The sequence below is a fragment of the Lacerta agilis genome, chromosome 8 (genome assembly GCF_009819535.1).
Source record: "Lacerta agilis isolate rLacAgi1 chromosome 8, rLacAgi1.pri, whole genome shotgun sequence".
NCBI classification, from domain to species: Eukaryota; Metazoa; Chordata; class Lepidosauria; order Squamata; family Lacertidae; genus Lacerta; species Lacerta agilis.
The window spans coordinates 25,637,698-25,659,223 of record NC_046319.1 but is presented as its reverse complement, the minus strand read 5'-3'; the positions used below and the strand labels follow the sequence as shown (position 1 = coordinate 25,659,223).

General features: G+C 42.0%; 1 protein-coding gene across 2 annotated transcripts in view; it reads right to left on the bottom strand.

Moving 5' to 3' along the window:
* Window positions 1-12,783: 12,783 nt before the first annotated feature.
* The window catches only part of CEP89 (centrosomal protein 89), a 56,330-nt gene continuing 47,587 nt past the window's right edge, over window positions 12,784-21,526 (bottom strand). For both annotated transcript variants that reach the window (XM_033156640.1, XM_033156638.1), the window contains one exon: window positions 12,784-13,126. In XM_033156640.1, the coding sequence (XP_033012531.1) occupies window positions 12,811-13,126 (316 nt within the window). In that variant the 3' untranslated portion in view covers window positions 12,784-12,810. The remainder of the gene's footprint in view (window positions 13,127-21,526) is intronic.

Below are 21,526 nucleotides of genomic sequence, written 5' to 3'. Positions count from 1 at the left end.
GGCTTTATAGGTCAAAACCAGCAAACTGTGCCCTTAAACTAATTGGTAGTGAGGATTTCTGTGATATACCCAGAGATCTCTTTGGGTATGCCCTTGTACTCATAGCCTGCCTTGACCTGGCTCACTGAGGTGGGGGGGGGGAACAACACCCTTCCCTCCAGCACAGGATAATGAGTAGCGTAGATAAAACAATTAATCCAATAAACAGTGGATGTCAGGGGAGAAGAACAAATCTCTTAGGGCAACAGAGTTATCACCTGTTTCTTTGTCCTGAGGTTGAGACTCAAGCTTGGGATGGGATTGCTAATTAGGCAATCTTGCCCCCATAATGCAAATTCCAGTCATGTCTCTGCCTTTTAATCCAGCAGGAGTTTTTAATTATGCATCAGAGGAAAGGCGGTCCTGCAATGCAGTCCCAGACTCCAGCTTGCTAATTGCAGCCTGTTCTCCCCTCATTTGTCACTGAGGCTTCAAAGGAAAACAAAGAAGCTGGTAATTTACCTTCTCCAGGCAAATGAGTGCAAAGCCCTGGGTGTTTTGTTTTTGCAGGCAGGGTTATTTGCTGCTGTTGTTTGGCTGATGGCTTGCTTGCCCAGGGAGTTAAAGGGCTCATTCTCACCTTAAAGGTATAAATCAAGTTTTTGTTTAAAAAAAAAAAAAGGATTCACAAAAAAACCCTTGGCACTTGCCAGGCACAACGTCTGCTTGCCACTCTCTTACTCAGCCTCCCCCGCAATTTTCTGCTTCTTTCTCAAGGGAAGAACTGGTGGGGATCTTTTTTTATTCAAGCCCTGAAACTTTTTATTATTATTATTCAAGCCCTGAAACTCATCAGAGGTGCTGTTTAACTGCTGAACTGGTAAGATTAATCAAATAAAAAAGGTGTCCTTAATTAACTTGGCTGATTTGTAAATATGTACTGTATCTGTGTCTGAACGCCCACCTATATATCGATCTGGGAGAGTGCTGCCCAGTTGTTCCCTAACAATTAATATAATCAAATAACTTTCAAGCAAAACGTTATCCCATTATTTCTTGCCCTCAGGCCCCCTCGCTGGCGAAAGAAACCTTCTGAGGCTTTGACATCTTTCCGAGGACGCTGGTATAATCATTGCAGCAAGGATAGCTTAGATGGTAGAACATGAGACTCTTAATTTCAGAGTCATGGGTTTGAGCCCCACATTGGGCAAAGAGATCTCTGCATTGGAGGTGGTTGGACTACATGACCCTTGAGGTCCCTTCCAATTCTATAGTTATTAAATCTATTACCCACATTTGCCAGCAGATCCCAGGGCACTTTGCAACAATTGTCTAAGCCAGAAATGTAGGTTGTGGTCCCACATACACTTTCCTGGACGTGAATCCCATTAAACCCAATGAGACCTACTTCTGAGTAGACATGCAGGCCTTGCAATGCAGGTCACAAATTAAATTCCCACTGGCATCTCCAGATAGGGCTGGGGGAAGCCCCTGTCTGAAACCCTAGACGGCTGCTTCCAGTCTGTGTGTAGACAGAACTGGGCTAGACAGGAGGCTATATGATCCAGCTGAGTATAATAAAATTTATGCATTGCTTGATTGCAAAAAAGAAGAAGGAAAAACCAACCCACCATCAGAAAGCAATTTACAATAAACACCCAATAAAATCAAGAAAAACCTGTAACTATACTTTAAAACACAGAGAAGTTAAAATACTAAAACAGATAAAAATTACCTCCACTTTCTAAGCATGTTTTTAGAAGGTGCCGAAGAGCAGAGTGAAGGTGCCTGGTGGATATCAGTAGGCAAAGCAGTTGCAGAGTTTGGGTGCTGCCACATTAAACAACTGAGTTATTACTAATGCAGAATGAGTATGATTATGTGTGACCTGTAGTAGTGCCAATTCTGCTTATTGAAGAGGTGAAGTGGGCCAGGGTGTCCCCGCTGGGTGGGTGCTGTTGTCTCCCACACAGCCCTTGCATATTTGCACTTGGAGGCAGGAACTGAGGGGCTGCCATAATGCATAAGGCCACCTAGTCTATGACTGGCAGAAAGTGACTTTTGAACTGGACATTTTCCTGGATCACAGCTCAGGCTATTACACATTTAGTCCCTTCCACGCCACGTTGAAAACAAGAGCATTCTCTCCCACTGGCCCTGAACATCTCCTTCAAGTACAATTCTGTGCCAGCTTTGTCCTTAATCAAACATGGCCAGTTATTAAATAACGTAATTATATTCCTCTGCCCTGAAACGGTCAAATAAATTATAATTCTCCACCCCTGCCTATGCTCTTATAGTTTGGCTTGCTCTTTAGGGCCAGTGGTAGAAATTGACCTGTTGAAAGCTAAGGAAGAGCAGCTGTTTGAAAAAGCCCTTCAAAGCTTAAAAAAAAAAGTGCAACTTCCATGATCAAAGAGGATGCCTTTCTTGCCTTTGCAGTTGGAGAACAGCATGGCTGAGAGGTGACAAAGGATAGCACTTTAGAACTAATGGACAAATTAAAATGTAACAAGGTGCTGGGGCAGATGGCATTCACCCAAGGGCTCTTAGAGGCCTAAAATGTGTAATTGTTAAACTATTAACTCAGACATGTAACTTTGTCTCTGAAATCAGTCTCCTCGCTGGTTGACTTGGTCCAGGGAGCACCAGTCTTTTCTCTTTTTTTAAGAGCCAGGAAATTTCAGATCTGTCAACCTGACTTCTTTCAGGAGGTGAAAGTGACAGAAAGCTAGGATCAGGGTCGGAACTGTTAAAACACGTATAGTAACCAGCTTTTTTTTGGCACGGCTCCTGCAAAGCAGCCTTGCCTAACCAACCTTTCAAGAGTTCTTTCAGAACTCCCCACGAAACATGTAGGTAGGGGTGATGTACTGCATGTGCCGATACCTGAAAGGGTTTTGTAAAACAAAACAAAAACACCGTCTCTCAAAGACTCCTATGAGAATCAGCCGTTTTGAGGCAAAAGCATGGGACTCACCTTATGCATGGATCACCAACAAGCAAAAATAGAGAGCAGGAAAGGGAGAGAGGAATAAAGGAATAAAGGTGGTATCCTCATAACAAAGGGAGGAAAACAGATCTCCAAAGATCTACATTACATACCAGCTCAGCAGGTTAGTTAGAGCATGGTGCAAGTTCAATCGCTGTATGGGACAGCTGCATATGTCAGCATTCCACGGGGCTGGACTAGATGATCCTCAGGGTCCCTTCCACCTCTAGAATTCTGATTCTATGAAACCATGATGATGATGATGATGATGATGATGATGATGATGATGATAAAACTAAGCCACTCAGTTGAATAAATCATAGTTGATTAATCAAATGAGTTTCAATGTGTTAAATCAGCAGTTGACCAAAAATGCAATTCTGAAGGACAGGCTGTTTATTCATTTTGAATACCTACATCCCACTTTATAGCCCCAAGAGGCTCCCCGCATGGCTTTTGAAAGATTTCCACAATAACAATAAAGTCCCTATGGTGAGTGATGGGGTCCTTCAGGTAACAATTCCCATCCTCATCTGACTTGGCTTTGCCCTTCAGCCTCCACCTCCTAGGCAGCAGAACCTTCTGGTGTCCTTTGAGGGAAGGGCATGAGGCTCAACAGCCTGATCCTTCTCAGCCTTCCATTGCCGCTAGTGGCCACGCAATAGTTCTCAATGGTCTTCTCAGAGGTGAAGGGAGCAGCTGAAACTCACCCAGCGCAGGGTGGGTGTTGTTTTTAATCAGCCATGTGGCAGAAGAGAATTCTACTTTAGAAGAGGCATTCCTTTCTATATGAAAATGAAGAGGGAAGCCTTTTAAGATGATACCTGGAATCTTCTGGGTTAAATAAATAAATAAATAAATGTATTTTCAAAATAATGGGCTATATCATCTACAGGGAACATAGTCAGACCCCTAGCCCAATATTTGTCTACTCTGACGAGCATCAGCAGTGGCTCTACAGAGCATCGGGTAGGGGATGTTCCCAGCACTGACTGAAGATGCTGCCAAAGGGGACTGAACATGGGACCATCTGCCCACAGAGCATTTCTCTATTCACTAGTGCAAGGGCTCTCACACTAGTGGACAGGTGAGCTTCATTGTTGCCAGCGGAGCAAGTATTTTAAGGGGCTTTAACTTAGCACAACATGGGATACAACCCAAAGTATTTATTGTAAAAATTGGTTGTCGGGAATGTTTTTTAGCCCATTAAAAAAAGGCTTCTAACCAGTTAAACGGCACATCCCCAATTATTACTATTTACATTTTTTAGGAGATCAAGGGAACACACATATATTGTCCCCTTTTATCCTTGCAACAGCCCTGAAAGAAAGGTTAGGCTGAGAATGGGAGTGACTAGCCACAGCTATGCTTTGAGCTTCCTGGTGAAGCAAGGATTTGTGCTGAGGTCTTCCCCTCTCAGACACGACCCTTAGGTTAGCTAGCTAGTTAGCTATTTCTTACCTGCTCTTCACCATAAAGTCTGAGGATGGGTTACGACAACATAATCCTACAGTTATAAGCACAAGTAAAACAATTAAGCTCCTCCACTCAAAACAGAACTGGGCAGATTTGACACAAGAGGCTGGGTTCCACAAAACAAAATACTTCAGCTGTCAAAGGCCAGCGTAAAGAGGTTACACCCCACTGGCCCTTGTAACTTATTCACAAACAGTCAGGTCAGAGATCAGTGGCGAGGCAGCCAAGATGTATTTAGCCAAGGTATTTCTATCCCAACTTCCAATCTTACAAGTAGATTCCAAAGGGAGCATCCACATTGGAACAGAATACACATCATCATATAAAAATTATCCCCCGCAATGGACCCCCCCTTTAAATCCATATCAACAAAAAGAAGAGAACCCACCCTAAAACTAACCTGCAAGTGGTATCTAACGCCAAGAAAATTAGTGCTAATATGCCCAGGAACCTCATCAAAATGCTGGAGAGGGTGCACCTCCACAGGCACATACTTCCACATGTGGTGGGAGTGCCCTAAAATCCAAACATTCTAGACAACAACCACATGAGAAATATGTAAAATAACCAAGCAAGTGTTAGAAACCACCCCAGAATTGGTCTTACTAAACATCTTCCAAGACAATAATGCCCGCTTACAACACATAGAACTCATAATCCATCTACTCTCAGCAGCCAGAAACATCATAACCCGACACTGGAAAGACCTGTCAGGAGTAAACATGGACCAATGGTACCAAGTAGTATGGGAAACAGCCCTACTAGAAAAACTAACCAGTAACCTGAAACTGACACGGGGACAAACAGAAGAAGACACCTTCGCCCCGGTATGGTTCCCCATCATCACACACACAACCCAACAAGACAATGACAAAAATTTACCGACAGCATACAAATCAATATGGCTAACCTGATCCAAAACACCCACCAACCCCACTCACACAGGAAACCAAAGACCACCACAGCCAACCACAAATGAAGAATCACACCCTATGCCAATCCTGACCTCTCTCACCACCAAAGAAACACAAGCGAACAACAGAGAACCTACATAATCAACGCTGACACCAAACCCTACATATATTAGGGGAAATATAAACATTGTCACCCCTCCTCACCCACCCCCCATCACACCCACCTCCTTTCCTCCTTCTCTCCCTAATGTCTCAACAACCAAAACTGATTTGTAAAAATGTTACATGGAAAAAATACCAGAGAGACATTGCACACACTTTTGTAAATCAAGAAATTTTTTCATAATAATAATATTACCGGTACCCCCCCCCAAAAAAACCCTAAACTATAACCAAAATAAAAGAACAAAATTGCAGCCAAAAATAAGATTAATAACTAACAAGCGGTAGGATGGGCTTCTTTCATTTCCAGAAGGCAGTCAAATATAGCAGATTCCTGCTCCAGCAGCTGTTCACTCCCATGGGCAGGAAAAGGAGCCCATCTCTTCCTGCACCCCCCCCCCCCCCAAAAAAAATCCTAGTACCACCACCAACACTGTTCTGGAGGGTCTCTTTTTGAAGATAAAGCCCTCAACCTGCTTTCATTTAACTTGTACACATTCATTTTCACACTCTTGGTAAAAAGAAAATTAAAAAGGGCAGGGCAGGCATCCAGGAAAACAAGGCAATCACATCCACCACCTAATCCAGTGTGTTTTGACCATACACGATTTTGGCTTTAGGCATGATCTCTGGAATGCAACTCTGCGTAAGTTGCAGTCTTACTGTATTGTCAAAGGAAGTGCTTGAGCGAAATGGAATCTGGCTGGTGTCTACTGAGGGCTGTTTCTTAAAGATGCATTTTGTAATGTGATATCAGTTGCAACAGTGTGCACACATATAGATAAATCATGGCTATCCGACTCAAAACACGTATATTTTGAAATGGAAAAGCATTAAAAAGGGGGGGGGGGTTGTACCAATAATAAACGCATAAAAAACCCTTGGCTATTGGATCATGAGTACAAAACATTTTGCAAGAAATGGGCCTGATACCACAACATTATCCAGCTGGACCACAGAACAAGAATGGTTTTGAAGGCCCCAAGTGAGTATCAAGGAAGGAAGGCTATATTGTCAAAAGATCTCTCACCTGTTCATCCTCACGTGAACCTGGCAATAGTTGAACCGTAAGCAGGGTCTCCCAATATCCTAAATCTCGGTGGAGAAAAGAAACATAATCCTTACTGTCTACAAATCCTCCATAAACTACCGGTAGATTGAATTTACGTTCAAGATGGTTAACTAAACAGGGTGAATCATAGAATCATAGAGTTGGAAGAGACCACAAGGGCCATCCAGTCCAACCCCCTGCCAAGCAGGAAACACCATCAAAGCATTCCTGACAGATGGCTGTCAAGCCTCCGCTTAAAGACCTCCAAAGAAGGAGACTCCACCACACTCCTTGGCAGCAAATTCCACTGTCGAACAGCTCTCACTGTCAGGAAGTTCTTCCTAATGTTTAGGTGAATGAAGAGGTGGGAATTCCAGGCAATGGTTAGCTGAACTATTCTGTTTTAACAGGTGATCGTCATCTCAAAGCCCAGCACAAAGGATGCTGTAGGTGCCACCAATCAGTTTATCAGGGGTGGGTGGGGCCTGCAAATCCCTTTTTAGACTAGTCACTCCTTTACCTTCCACACGCCTAGCGTGATTAATATTGTATATCATTCTCTGAGTGTGCCTCTCTATGTAGCCAAAATAGCATGACCCATGCATGAAGGGAAGGTACCATCAGTTTGGGAGGAGCCCCAAGGTTTGCAGAGATTTGTAGGCAAGTTTGGAGGAGGTGGTGGAAATCCCTTAAGAAAACCCAGTGAGGACTGAGCTACTGAATGCTGAGTGCCTTATGGGGTGGCGGGAGACATAGAAGATGAGGGGAATGGAACAGAGTACAGCCGTATGTTGGTTCTCGAACAGAATGCCTTTCGGGAGTCTGTTCGACTCCCGGAACCGTTCGAAAACCAAGGCATGGTTTCCGATTGGCTGCAGGAGTGTCCTGCACCCAATTGGAAGCCATGGAAGCCACGCCGGACATTCAGCTTCCGAAAATCGTTCAAAAACCGGAACACTCACTTCCAGTCCTCGATCGATCGGGAGCCGAAATGTACAAGTTCCAAGGCGTTCGGCAACCTTGCTGTATTAAGGGACGGCTGGCTGGCACTCTGAGCAAAAGCATTGCAGTTTTTTGTTACAGGTGCCGCTGCAGGCTGCAAAATGCCAGGCTCTGAGGCCTGAACTAAACAGCAACTGGACTGTGATGAACATAAGAAGCAACAACAACAACAAAAGGGGGGGGAGCTGTCTTTCTGTTTTGAGAGCTGGAACAAAGACACTTGGATTGGTGCATGCAATTTGTGGTACGTGTCTGTATACTGAATAAATACCTAATTTTTGTTTCCTGTGGTAAACTACCAAGGGAGACATGATGGATAAAAGCCAGCCTCTGACTGCAGTAAATGAAAGATCTGACTGCTCCAGTCCCACAGGACGAGAATGCCTGGCTTAGACGGTGTCTCATCTGTGTTTGTGTGTGTGTGTGTGTGTGTGTGATGTGTAGCTCATTAAATCTGTGGCAGACGCCGCCTTAATGGAAAATTGACTTTTTTAAAGCTATCAAGTGGAGAGAAAAGGAGCAAGGTTACTTTTCTTCATAAGCTGCAGGGGCTTCCCAGCAGAAATATCCTCTCTAATCATTAATTCCACTTGCATAATTAACTTTGTTTTACATCTTGAGCTGTAGTGAAGATGTTGGCAGTTGCTCTTTATCATGATTCATCTTTAATCTCAAGTGGTGTCAGTGACTCTGAGAGATTTTTTTCCCTCTTTAAAGTCCAATTAACCACTTGAACAAATCAGTAGTTTAAGCGCATACAGCACTGCAAATCTACTGGGGCTTTTTCATACATTTGTATTGATTTCAGTACAACTGAAGGACTAGCAGGCTCACCACTCTGTATTACATGCCTTTAATATTCATTGTTCTCTCTGAGGACACGGCCTCACAATGACAGCTATGCAACTTCCCATCCTTTAAAACAATGCTTTATTGCTACAAATTTAATGCTTGGGGGTGGGGGTGGTATACATATTTGAAAAACAAGCAAAGGCCTTCATTGTACACAGCCAAGGTAATACAGTACTTATAAAATTGAACATTTATCCAAGTGTTCACCTTAATGTTGACATATAAAAAACAATTAAAAAGTGGTTGGGGGGGGGCTGCAAGTTTAAAGGCAGAAAGCCAAATCATTGATCCATTTTGGCATCTTGCTATGATTCAAGTGCATAAATTTCTATGGCCTGAAATGCACACTTGTATGTACAGTAACATGTCTCTCCCAGTCAGTATTACCAAGTCTCTATTTTATCCTAATGGACAAAATGTGTAGCCATCGTCAAAGACCTAAATGAAACAAGAACCCACAGCATTATTTATTTGGTTACTACATATTGGCACATGTGTGGGAAGAGCTTAAGGCCATTTGGGCTTCATCTTGAATACACTCATGTCAGAGTTAAGTCCAATTGAAATCAACAGGGCTTATTTCTGAGTAGCCATGCATGGGATTGTGCTGTCAATCCTGCGAACTATCAATTTTTGTGTGACAGATGTTAAGGCAGTATCCACAAGTGATATGAAGATGCTCTGAAAACGGTGCTCTGGTTTCACAACTTTCTGCAGCAAGGAGTTAACCAGATGAGGTCCTGGCATGTGGGCTAATGATTTAATGTTAACACTCTCTCTTACAAGGTGCTCCATATAAAACATGATTAGAAGGGAACACACAAGCCAGATATAAGGGCAAACTATGGTGTGCAGGTACCTGAACCAGCATGCACGGTAAGGAGACAGAACGTGAACACAAGCACCAATGGGTGTATACCATTTATAGGGGTGGTATTTAACTAAATTAAATAGTCCCACTGAAAATTAACATGACCAGGTTAGGTCAGAATTTGTCAATTGTACTTGCAGCTGTTTATGGTCTGTTGGTAAATAGGGATTGAGTTCTCAAAGACGGCAGCAAACTCCAAGATGCTTGTGAGAATGACCAGGCAAAAAGCCGAAGAATCAAACTAAACTCTTGGGAAATGGCCCTCCGTCCCATTTGACCAATGTAAGACCACAGCCAATGCCATTGGATCATACACCATACTGAATGTTGATTTTAAAATGCTTTAGGGGTGACAATTATCCAAAAGGGAAATATAAGATTTTTGGGGGAAGGCTGCAACTTCAGAAACTGAAGACTGTGCTGTCTGTCCGGGGGTGGGGGGCGAGATCCAAAAGCAGCTGTAGCTTCAAAAGCTTTTATTAAAACCAACTAAAATATAACTAGGACTAGGTGATCAGCAAGATGGTTTTTTTTTTTTAAAAAGAAAATCTCTCTCCCTGGTTCTAAGATAACTCTCTAGATAATACTGCTGTTTTAGGATATCATATAAAACCATTCAAATGTATACTGTACATAAAAACCAAACTCTGAGTTCTCCTATGTTGATTGTGTAGTGGTGTGTTTTTGTAAGAATGAAGGACAAATGCTTTAGACTAATTGGATGAAATGACATTCCCATAAAAAGGCTTCTAAATAAGCAAAATCTAGTTTAATTTATTGAAATATTGTTCACCAGCCTCTCAGTCTTAAGGAGGATGGTTGCATATGAAATTGATCATTTGTCAGGGTAAAACACCTGGCTGGACCTTTCTGTACTCTTTGGAGTTTGGCAGCATCAATTATTGTCTTCTAAGACCTGAAGGTAGAGTTAGGAATCTCCAGACTGTCTCATTCCTTTTCCTCTTCTTGGATGGGTTTGTTACCTTACCAACTGCCGAAGTGACCAATAATGTTGTGTACATCTAGTAGATGTTTCTTGGATTAATCAGTAATTTATGTCCTGCTACACAAACTGTTAGGGCTGCTGGTGGCACTGTGGTCTAAACCACTGAGTCTTGGGCTTGCCGATCAAAAGGTTAGCAGTTCGAATCCCCACAAAGGGGTGACCTCCCATTGCTTGGTCCCAACTCCTGCCAACCTAGCAGTTCGAAAGCACGCCAAAGTGCAAGTAGATAAATAGGTACCACTCTGGCGGGAAGGTAAACGGTGTCTCCATGCGCTGCTCTGGTTTCGCCAAAAGCGGCTTAGTCATGCTGGCCACATGACCTAGAAAAACTGTCTGCAGACAAACGTCGGCTCCCTTGGCCAGCAAAGCGAGATGCACACCGCAACCCCAGAGTCATTCACGACTGGACTTAACTGTCAGGGGTCCTTTACGTTTTTTAACTTACATTTATACTAAAGGAACTAATCTTTGCAAATAAAAATGCTTGATTATAGGCAATATACCATGTAACCGAAAATCTCCAAGCAATCGCCTAAACAGTAGTGGATTGGTAAAATCTGGGAGAAAATTGATATGTATGAACCCACTCAGCAAGCAAAGAATTCCAATTTTTAAAATGATGTACTGGTAACATGTTTGTATTTCCTTTAAGCTTCTGGCCACAACTACTGATGCACATAATTTCTTGCACATTCAAAACCTCAACAGTGATTCTTTCATCAAGGTTGGGTTTACTATAACTGTCTCACAAGCTCTTCCATTATATGCTAAGGTCGGGATGAGCAACTTGTGGCCCTCCAGATGTTAATGGACTCAAACTCCCATCAGCCCCAGCCGACAGAATCAATGGTCCCAATGAGGGGGTTGGACTCCAACAACAAACAGGTTCCCCATCCCTGTATTAACGACCCTTAGAGAGTTTCATTGTGAGAATATTCTTGTTAATTCTTTTCTCCTAATTATTGATTGTGTGGTGTTTAGCTTTTTATTTCAAAAGAAAATTTCATATAGAAAATAAAAAAGACATCACAAGCCAAGTCTCTCACTTTGTCTCCAGCTGCACTGAGAGATGGCCTCACACTACTAGAAATTCGGTTAAGCTCTTTGACAAAAGGATTAGGTGTTAAAATGGGTGAGTCACTCTCTTTTCCTTTTGTCCCTACCTTTATATAAGCTTGGCTAAATCAGGCCCAGGCCGGCAATAATGGCTCCCAATTCCAAATTTAGTGCAAACAGCTCTAAGCAGCAGCTTGGGCTACATGATGGTTTTCTTTGGTTTGAATAGCTAGATGGCTTATTGGCAAAAAGGCTTTTTTCAAGTTTCTATAATAAAAAAACAACCCAAACATTGCAGCTTATAGCAGTGTGACCAGTATTTAAAAATGCAAATTCTGTGAACATAAAACAATGGAAATTTGAAAAAGAATTTGCATTCGTTTATTTCAACTGCATGGTTTTTTCAGGATTTAGAGAGCTTTTCAATTATTATTATTATTCGGTCACAAACTGAGAATAAAGTGGTGGAAATGAGATATATTGGGCTACTTGCATTTGGTGAATTATAGGTGCACTGTAATTTCTGGTGGGGAAGGCAGTGGTCCTGCTGCTGCAAGTGCAAACAGACTAGAGAGATCAGTGGAGGCAACACAAGAATAGTGATGTTCTTGCTACTTAGCACATCTCCCACAGAAGACTTATCCCTCCCATTTCCTTTTAACTGTTAACATCACTGGCAATGCAATACTAAGCATGTTCACTTGGAAGCATGTCAATCTGTACTCAGTGAGGCTTATTTCCAAGGCAGGGATCACAGTATTGCAGCCTGGGAGAAAAAGTCCCCAACGTTCCAATAGAGATAGCAGGTAACATTTATGCTGTAGGAATATCTGCCCCGTCCTCATACTTAGGAGCCCCATGGGAACACATTTTCCTTTCTTAGGGTGTTTCCAGATGAACACCTCCATCCTTAGACGACTCAGTCATTTGATCTTCCACTGTGAGGTACACATGAAATTGCACTGACTTTCCATGTGGCAGAGGATACCACACTTTTTGTGTATGAGCATCCTGTTGGGAGGCATGATGTCGCTACATGCGCAGGGAAGAGGGTATGATTCACCTAATCATCACCATCTTAAGAAACTCGGTTCCCCCCCCCCCAAATTCTTTTAAAAATCATGCTTCTGTCTCTGCCTAATGACATCATAATGTGGGTGCTTTAAAAAAAACTTAAATGCACGAGCAGTACCAATTCCACAATGAACTCCCATCTGCAAGCACTTTTAGTATCTAGCAGAAAGCGTCAAAACGTGTTTGGTACTTTTTTAATTTTTGCAACTGTTAAGAGCTAGAAACATTTGGATTTTGAAGAACCTACTGGCCATGATTCTATGGTACAATGCAAATCCCTGCCATGGTGATTTCTAAAAGCCCCTGAATAATACCAAAGGGAATATCAGCCTCTTTTGAAAGATCAACTTGAATACAATGCCAACTGTATTCTGATTAAACTACTTTGCTCTTCATGTTTGTTTCTTTCAGACTATTCTCCTCTGAAAAAGGAAGGAGTGTCTGTGTTCTTAACATGCAGGTTCCTGTTGACTCTTGAGTTTTCGCAGGCAAGAGAAGCTCCACATCACAGTAGCTAAAACCGTACCCAACCAGCAGGTCTTTCTGAGAAATGTCAGCTAAATCTGATTCATAAGCTTTGACAGGACTCTGTGTGTTCCTCTTCTCTAGAGATTTATGCAAGAGTTCCTTCATCCTCCTGTTTTCTTTGGTGGTTGATTCCCAAATTATTTCAAGTTCACTTTCCACTTCCCTAGGAAGAAAAATGAAAATGCATTTGCTAGTTTCAGATGCTTTGCCTTTTTTGAGAGTATTTTTAAGGTGAACTACACAGCCAGTACAGAAAGAACAATTAAATTTATTTTTGTACCTGGAATGTTGTCTAGAGAACACCATGTGCACAGAACAGAAAGAATAATCAGAGGATCTGTGGCATATAATTCAATCAAATGTACTTGTTTAACCGGTTTTTATGGGTGTCTAGTTCTGAAAGCATCACAAAAGGTAACCCTAATATCCTGGGCCCCTTATTGGTGACGTCATGGTTCAAAACAGGACTACAAATTCTCCTCTAAGGCTGTTGTAGGTAGATCTGGCTGCCTGAGTCACACACAGTGGATTGGGACAGAGGATCTTTTCAGTTTCAGCCATTTTCACACCGCATTGTCCTTTCCACTACGTTAGGCTCATCCAATGTTGTGCTGGGAAAGTCCCCTGCCGAAAATCTTGGACACCTGTGGCCAGTCAGAGTGGACAATGGTCTGGCTCGATATAAGGCTGCTTCAGATGTCTGAACTATTTCATAGCTGCTTTAAATTGTTGATGAAAAGCCTCTTTCCTACAACTTACTGAGATGGAGTCATGCTTAGATAAGGTTAAACTCAGTTTGAGGATGGCAGTGCCCCCCGTAAGAGTGCTGGGGCCATTCAGGTGGCCCACCCTCATGGATGGATGGAACTGGATGTGTTCCTAAATGCTCTGGGGGATTTTCCAATGGAGAAAGTGGTCAATCACCTGTATAATTTGTATGTAAAATCATTATGACACCAGTGGCTGCATTTTCAATCCCTTTCCTAACAATACCTAGCATGGGATTTACCCTTTTATTTATGACACATTTTGTCAGCCGCTGCCTTGAATTTCTCCTCTTACCCTTAATATTTTCTCATCCTACTGCTAGACATTCACAGCTTTATTTTTAACCTGTTAAACTCAAAGGAATTTAGACTGTTTTCCAATTGAAAATAACTGATATCCGCAGTGGTACCTCATAGCATATTTCTGCAAATTTCACTGTGTTTCACACTTTGTACTGAATCCCCCCCCCCCTGTGAAATACGTAACAGAAGTTGTGAATGTGGCTGAAGGGTGATATATCAGGTCAAAAGCAACCAGTCAAAACAATCCTGTTTCCTGTGAAGGTTTTCTAGGTCACATTGCATTTCTTTTGACAGGAATCCTATCAGAAGGAGCTCAGCATGTGCCAATTTTTAGGGGTTGGTCTGGTCTCAAGAGTATTGCAATAATGTCCTTTGCAATAACAACAAAAACTCTCAACAACAGAAAATCTGAATCACAATAATAACATACCCTTATATGTTGCTCCCATAACTGAATATAGCAGAGATACAGCCCATGAAACCCCGAAGAGGTACTTTTTTTGCTGCAGAGCTTAGTAGACACCTCTCTGTTCTGGTGCCATGGTGGCCAGTCAGCTTAGAGATGGTCATGTCAACAAATGAGACATTTATTTGTATCTCAAAAAGCCGCTCTTCTTCTAAGTACCGGTATATTCCTTAATCAATCAGGGCAGGTTCCAGAACCTGTTAAGTGATTTGGTGCCATCTCCCTTCCTACTGGTGCCTGCACTTCCTGTGATTTTATCATATCTAATTTTTGGTGGATCATCTTATGGTTAAAGAGAAAACATGTTCAATGCTCTTTTGGTCTTCAAATCTGTCTCTGCTCCATAAATCATTCAAGCAAACTTTCCCGCAAAGCAGTCAGAAATCTGTTTGCTGTATGTCCTTTCCCAGCTTGTAAATCTTGCATTTGCTTGTCCTGGTTCCACCTCTTGGCCAAGGAATGTCCTAAGAGGGCAAGAGGGACCCATTTCTTTTTTTTTTTTAATAAGATTTTTATTATTTTCCAATAAAACAAGAGAAAAACATAACATAACATAAACACCAACATTAACACAATAAAAAACACATTACATAAACACAATCGACAAAAAAAAAAAACAATTAAAATAGAACCAAAACCAATACATACCTAAACTGGGACACCAATCTATCTCTTACTACTTAACAAAATCTAGTTTCTGATCTTCTAAAGGGACCTCCCCCGCTTTCCCTCCTCTGCCTTCAATACTAGTATACTTTGGTAACATCCATTTTTAACATTACAATTCATTATCCAACCTTTTGTAATATCATAAAAACTTAACATCTTATAGTATCATGAAATAATTCTTAAATCAATCTTATACTTCTTTTCACTTGAGCTGCTGCTATTAATCGGTTACATATCTCTTCACTAATTCAAAATTCCCAAAATCGTAACATCAAAATCTTAAAACTTAACATCAAAATCCTAAAATCTTAACACGCTATCTTCAGGGTACCATAAATCCATCCTAATTCCATTTTTATCATTTTCACCCTATTCCCCTTCTCACCATTTTTCTGCTCTCTCCCATGCCCCCCATTTCAGCCTGTCACTACCTTGTGGTTTTTGACATCGTGATAAAGGGAGGAAGATGGCGGAAAAATAAGTTGTGCAAATTAAGTATACAATTTATTCTGAATAATACCCAAAAAACTTTGTGACTTTGGATAGTAAGACCTATATATAGCTTACTTTACATGGTACATTTGTTCAACTTTCTGTACTCCTGATGGTCTGTGTTAGTATATTTTCTTCGAGTGGTATGTATATACAGTATTCTTCTCTTGCTGGTTGAAAATATGCATTTGGGTTATGAAACTGATTTATATTTCTTTACAATATATAGTATATTCTTTGCTGATGAAGCCAATTTGGCGAAACAAGGACTGTAATCCGGATAACCTTGTCCTCTTTTGGTTTGCTTTGTTCGTGGCAGCTTTACCTTTACCTTTTGGATTGGCGAGACTACAGGAACATCGCCAGACTCCACAACATTTATCATACTCCTTGTGGCAACTACACTCCCATGTTACGGACTGGCAAGACTATATAAAACCTTTGTACCTTTTATCTGAATTATGTGGGTTGTGCGAGACGTGCTGACATTTGATGTCATACATTTTGGAAGAATGTTTGCATCTATGTATATTGATTTCTAGTTCTGTATTATATTTATATGTAATTTATATGTAAAATGATGCTATACTGAGACTAATTTATCAGCCGGTTACGTTTGTTGTGTGTTTTACAATTTATTCTGGGCACAGGTTTTATTTTCTTGGCAAAAAAAGGTCTACACAAGCTGCACCATTGTTGCATTTGCTCCATGTCCTGCTCAAGCTCTATATGTCAGAAACCAAATACACCATCAAGAGCTTCACGGGACAGAGCTGTGTATTACTGTAATGCTGAACCAAACCACCTTGAGGTTTTTTCTACAATCAAGTGGCATATATATTTTTTGAAATATATAATGAATGTTAATTTTGTTGGGCTATAGGTTAGAACACATTTATTTCATTTAGTAAGGTATTTGTATTCCTCAATATCTGTTCTACCAGGGGAGCCTCCAAGGCATCTAACACCACTTTTTGTTTTTTTTATCAAATATTTTATATAAATAAATACACACACACACAAGCAGTAATAAAAATATTTTACTATGTTTTTATATATGCTGTAAGCCACCCAGAGTGGCTGGGGAAACCCAGCCAGATGGGCGGGGTATAAATAATGAAATTATGATTATAAAACTATGGTTATTATTTTAAAAGTATCTAATGAAATCAGAACAGCATAAAAATATGAATCTCAAAAGAGAGCAAAAATTAAGTGTCCTATACCAATGTCCTGGAGTGCTGACATGCCATCAAAGGAGGAGACATCCGCACCTTTTGGTATAAGGAATTCCAGGGTTGCACACTAGAGAACACCCACCCAGGAAGGGGCAAGGTCAACGGGCGGGGGGAACGCAGTGCAAATGCACTGGCAGGAATACCAGGTTCGCTCCCCCAGTACATTTGCCTCACACCTATCTCCCTGCTGCCTTGCCTGCCCTTCCTAGTAAGTAACAGTGACCCACCTGCCAAGAAGCAAGGGCAGCAGCAGCAGCAGCAGCTCTGCCTCACCTGGCATGCCACTTCTGGGTGGGACATAGAGAGAGGTTTCCCCTCAAAGGTCTCAAACTCTATATGGTTTTAAAGATGATAACCAATACTTCCCATCAAGCTTGGAAGTGGATTGTGAGCCAATTCTTCTGGGTGCAGGGCTCAGCACACAGGATTAAAAAGGCCAGCTCTAGTTAGGATGCCTTCCCTGCCATATTTTGCACCAGCTGCAGCTTTCAAAAGGTAGCCCCACAAAGGGTGTGCTGAAGCAGGAGACCAATCTGGCTGTGACTAAGGCAGGTGGTCCAGTGGCCAGAGCTGGCTTCTCCAGGAAGCAGTGCAGACCAAACTGAGCAAGAACACTGCTGGCCGCAGTAGCCACCTGATGATAATCCAGGAGGGACACTGGATCCAGGAAATCTCTATGAACCTGATTCTTCAAGGGGAGTGCAACCCCATGCAAAACACACCTGCCTTTGCTTTTCAATTGGCCAAAGCACTTCCATCTTGAATTGAGTCTCAGTTTATTCTCCCACAGCCACCCCTTTCCTGATCTTAGGCACTGATTCATTCATTAAGTGGGCACTGGTACTGCCATTTAGGAAAGGGAGCAAATAAGGCTTCATTTGAGGGAGCACTTTATCAAACATGGTGATGTATGCAGCTGTGAAATTTTACATAACTTGAAGGATGAGCCTAAAATTCTAAAAGCTTCCCTTACCGAGCCCCCCCAAATATGACATGTTTATTTCACAGCTGCTTAACACAGTGGGTTTTTGTTTTTGTTTTGGTCTTTCTACTGCATTTGCAGTGATGACTGCAAAAGGCTGCTCTTTTCCTCACTCATTACATGTGTACTGAGCAAAACACAAATGCTGCTCCCGATGGAGTGAAGGGCAAATGGGGGAGGCAGAGCAGGCAAGGAAGAAGGGGGGGGGGGAGAAGAGACATGAATCGAGTTTTCCCAGGTCCAAAACCATGCTATCACTCAGGATTTAAGGTGCTATTCCCCCCCTTTTTTTACAGAATACTGTAAATGAGATTTAATGATCATGCTGTAGCATTTCTCAGATTGCTTCACTGTGATTGGAGACAAAATGAGATTCCCCTAGTAAAAGCTCAAAACAAGAATGCCAGCTTTCAGGTTAAGGAGTATCTTTCTAGCCTGGTGTCTTCAAACAAAATATCCTCTCCCCCTGCCCCACGTGCTCTTTGGAATAGAAATGACACAGTCGTGTGCCTTAGGGATTCTTGAGTCTGCTTGTACAAGTGATATTCTGGAGAGTTGCTATAAAGCAAAAAATAATGTCCTCAACATCCAAAAGTAAACACTGCCTCCTGAGCATTCAAGGGTTCCTGCTAAAGCTCACTATCTTTCAGCTTTTTGGGAACCCAGCTTTCAGTGTCAACCTCTGACCTGCAAATGATTAGCTGTCATTCCTGCATTGCAGGAAGTTGGACTAGATGACCCTTGGGAGTCCCTTCCAACTCTACCATTCAATGATTCTAAGTTCAGCCGCTCTAGGTTTTTGTGCTCCATGACTTCACCTGCCATTGTTTCCCAAAGAAGTGCTGGTATTACATATAAAAGAAAGGAAATACTGCAAAACTCCTTCTGCAAAGTGGGTGATTCATCTTGAAAACTGGATGGTTGGTCTCATCAGTTGTCGTGGCGAAATCTTACGCACAACACTTTAAGGGTTTTAATAAAATAAACATGCCATTCACACAGCCTATTACTTTCAGTTGGGTATAGCGCTGAGATTAAATGTGTCAGAGAAATTTCTATCTACTGGGAACAATTTTGCAGGCCACAAATTTTCTCCTTGAGCGGCGCTGGTGGAAATGAATCTGCATCAGGACATTATTTGCCCAGCACTGCCAATTCTGGTTGCCAAGCTACAGAAGATTAGTGGCAAGAAACCCACCCCTAAGTCCTTGGTCTGCTTTTCTTCTGACCGGGGTGGGGGGTAGAGTGGGAGGAGGAGGAGGAGAGATCCAGAACAACCTTTCAAATGACAGCTTTGTTCAGGGACTGGCTGCACTACAAGACAAAATTATATTTACTCCTTAAAGCGCTTCCGGATTTTGAGAGAACTGAAAGCAGAATGCAACCAGAATGGAAGGAATCTGGCTAAACTAAAGGAGCCCAGCATTCAGAAAGCGTAGGGAAAACATATGCAAAGCATTTTAGCTTCCTGAACTGTAACATTGCTTGTCTGCGTAGCTAAGCTGACGTCCCATGGTCATTGGTCAGAATGATTAACCCAGCTATACATCTGTCCCATTCAATCCAGATGTTTGTTAAAACTGGCCTAGAATAAGAGAGACATCACAGCAGGAAAGCATCTCTTTGAGGGCAAGGCAAAAGCTGCATTTGCCTTTCACTGCTCATCTTCCAGAATGTCAGGAAAAACTTTCTGACAGTAAGAGCTGTTCGACAGACTCCCTTGGGGGGTGGACTCTCCTTCCTTGGAGGTTTTTAAGCAGAGGTTGGATGCCCACCTGTCATGTATGATTTAGTTGAGATACCTGCATTGCAGGGGGTTGGACTAGATGGCCCTCAGGGTCTCTTCCAACTCTACAATTATACGATTCAATGATTCTAAGACTTGGCAACCAACTGCAAAACACTCAGCAACTCTGCTGCTGTTGGTGACAATAACAAGGGACGAAGTGCTGCTGTTTAGAACTACTTCCCACAATTACATTTTCCTCTGCCACAGTGGATTGCTAAATCAAAGTGTGGGCAATTATTTTAGCTTTATAGAGTTGTATCCAACTGACTAAAAGCAGCCCCACTGAAGTTAAGGGACCCAAGTGAGTCACGTCCATTCATTTCAATGTGTCTCCTCTGAGCAGAACGAATACTGGATACAACCCATTGTGATGGCAGTGCTTCATAAAACTTGGACAAGTATATTAATAGCCTTTCCTGTTTGAGGTGGGAAGTGTGAGGGGTGGGTGGGTGTGCTCTCTGGAGTGACTGGTAAGAGAAGAGAAATAGTTCTAAGGGGGTGACATGTCTAACACTGCTCTAAGGGGGCGACATGTTGGGGAATGCCAGGACTAGAGATAAAAGAAGTGAGGGTTATTTTATTAATGTATTTATTATTTACAATTATACCCCACCTTTAGACCAAGGAGCTCAAGGTGGTATACAAAACTTCCCCCTTCTTCCATTTATCCTTATAACAACAATGGGAGGCTGAGAGGCAAGGACTGACCCCCAAGGCTTCATGACCAAGTGGGGGATTTGAACCCTCCCAGGTCCAGCACTCTAACTGCTATACCACACTGCCTCTCACACTGGTAGACAGGTGTTCTCCCCTCCCAGATACATACATATTGTCAAGCTGTATGAAGCAACACAAGCTATATGCACAATAAAAAGTTTACATCAAAAGTATGGTTTGGAAGGTGGTAGCAGCAGAACCTCCCCTTCTACACAACTGAACCACAGGGAAACCTGGCTGTTCACCACATCTTTAGCTCCCCAGATATGCAAGCAGTCCCAGGTTAGAGTATCTGGTCCTGTAGCATTGTTTGATGATAAGCTGGTGCTTACAAAACACATTTATTCAATCATTTATATGCTACCTTTCAGCCTTCAAAGGGACTCCTAAAGTGGCTTAGGTCATTATTAAAAAGAAATGTTTTTTAAAGCAACAAGAAGAAGCACGGTCCGCCTGGAAGTTATTCCCAAGAGGAAGTTTTCTTTGCACCCTTTCTAAATAGACAGCTTGTTGGAGGATGCACAATGGCAAATTTAACTGCACAACCAACCCACTTTAAAAAAGAAGACTTTTTATAGTAAGGAAAGTGATAGGACTCCCCATTAGTTGGTTGTTAACTATGTCCTCTGCAGAAACAAATCAGGATGAATACTCAATAAAGAGAGGGCATTGTATAACCTCTGTCCAAGCTTTCTGCAATCTGGAGGTGCCCTAAGACATGCCTCATGTGAATTGATACACCAGTCACTGCAGCACGGGGACTATCCACAGAGAGTGCATACACACTTTGCCGAAAAATTCAGAAGTTATCTGACCATGCTACTTATCCTCTACTGGGAGAGTTGATAACTGACACAGATGGCATTCAGCTTGAGTTCCAGGCTGGATTATTTTATCTCACAATGGCTGAGATGATCTGCAAAATAACTGCCTAATTATCTGTCTCCTGTGTTGTTTCAGTGCTGGTACAAGGAACCATCTCTGAAGCCTTCCCATCACTAACATGAGAAGAAAGAAGCAGGACTCCTTATAGGTTCTCTCGACACAGAGAATCATCTTCCAGCCAAAACCTATACAACTGTTTATTTCCCTTTTTTGTGATTAGAAACCTCCAGATCCACAAAATATTCATTTTGCCAA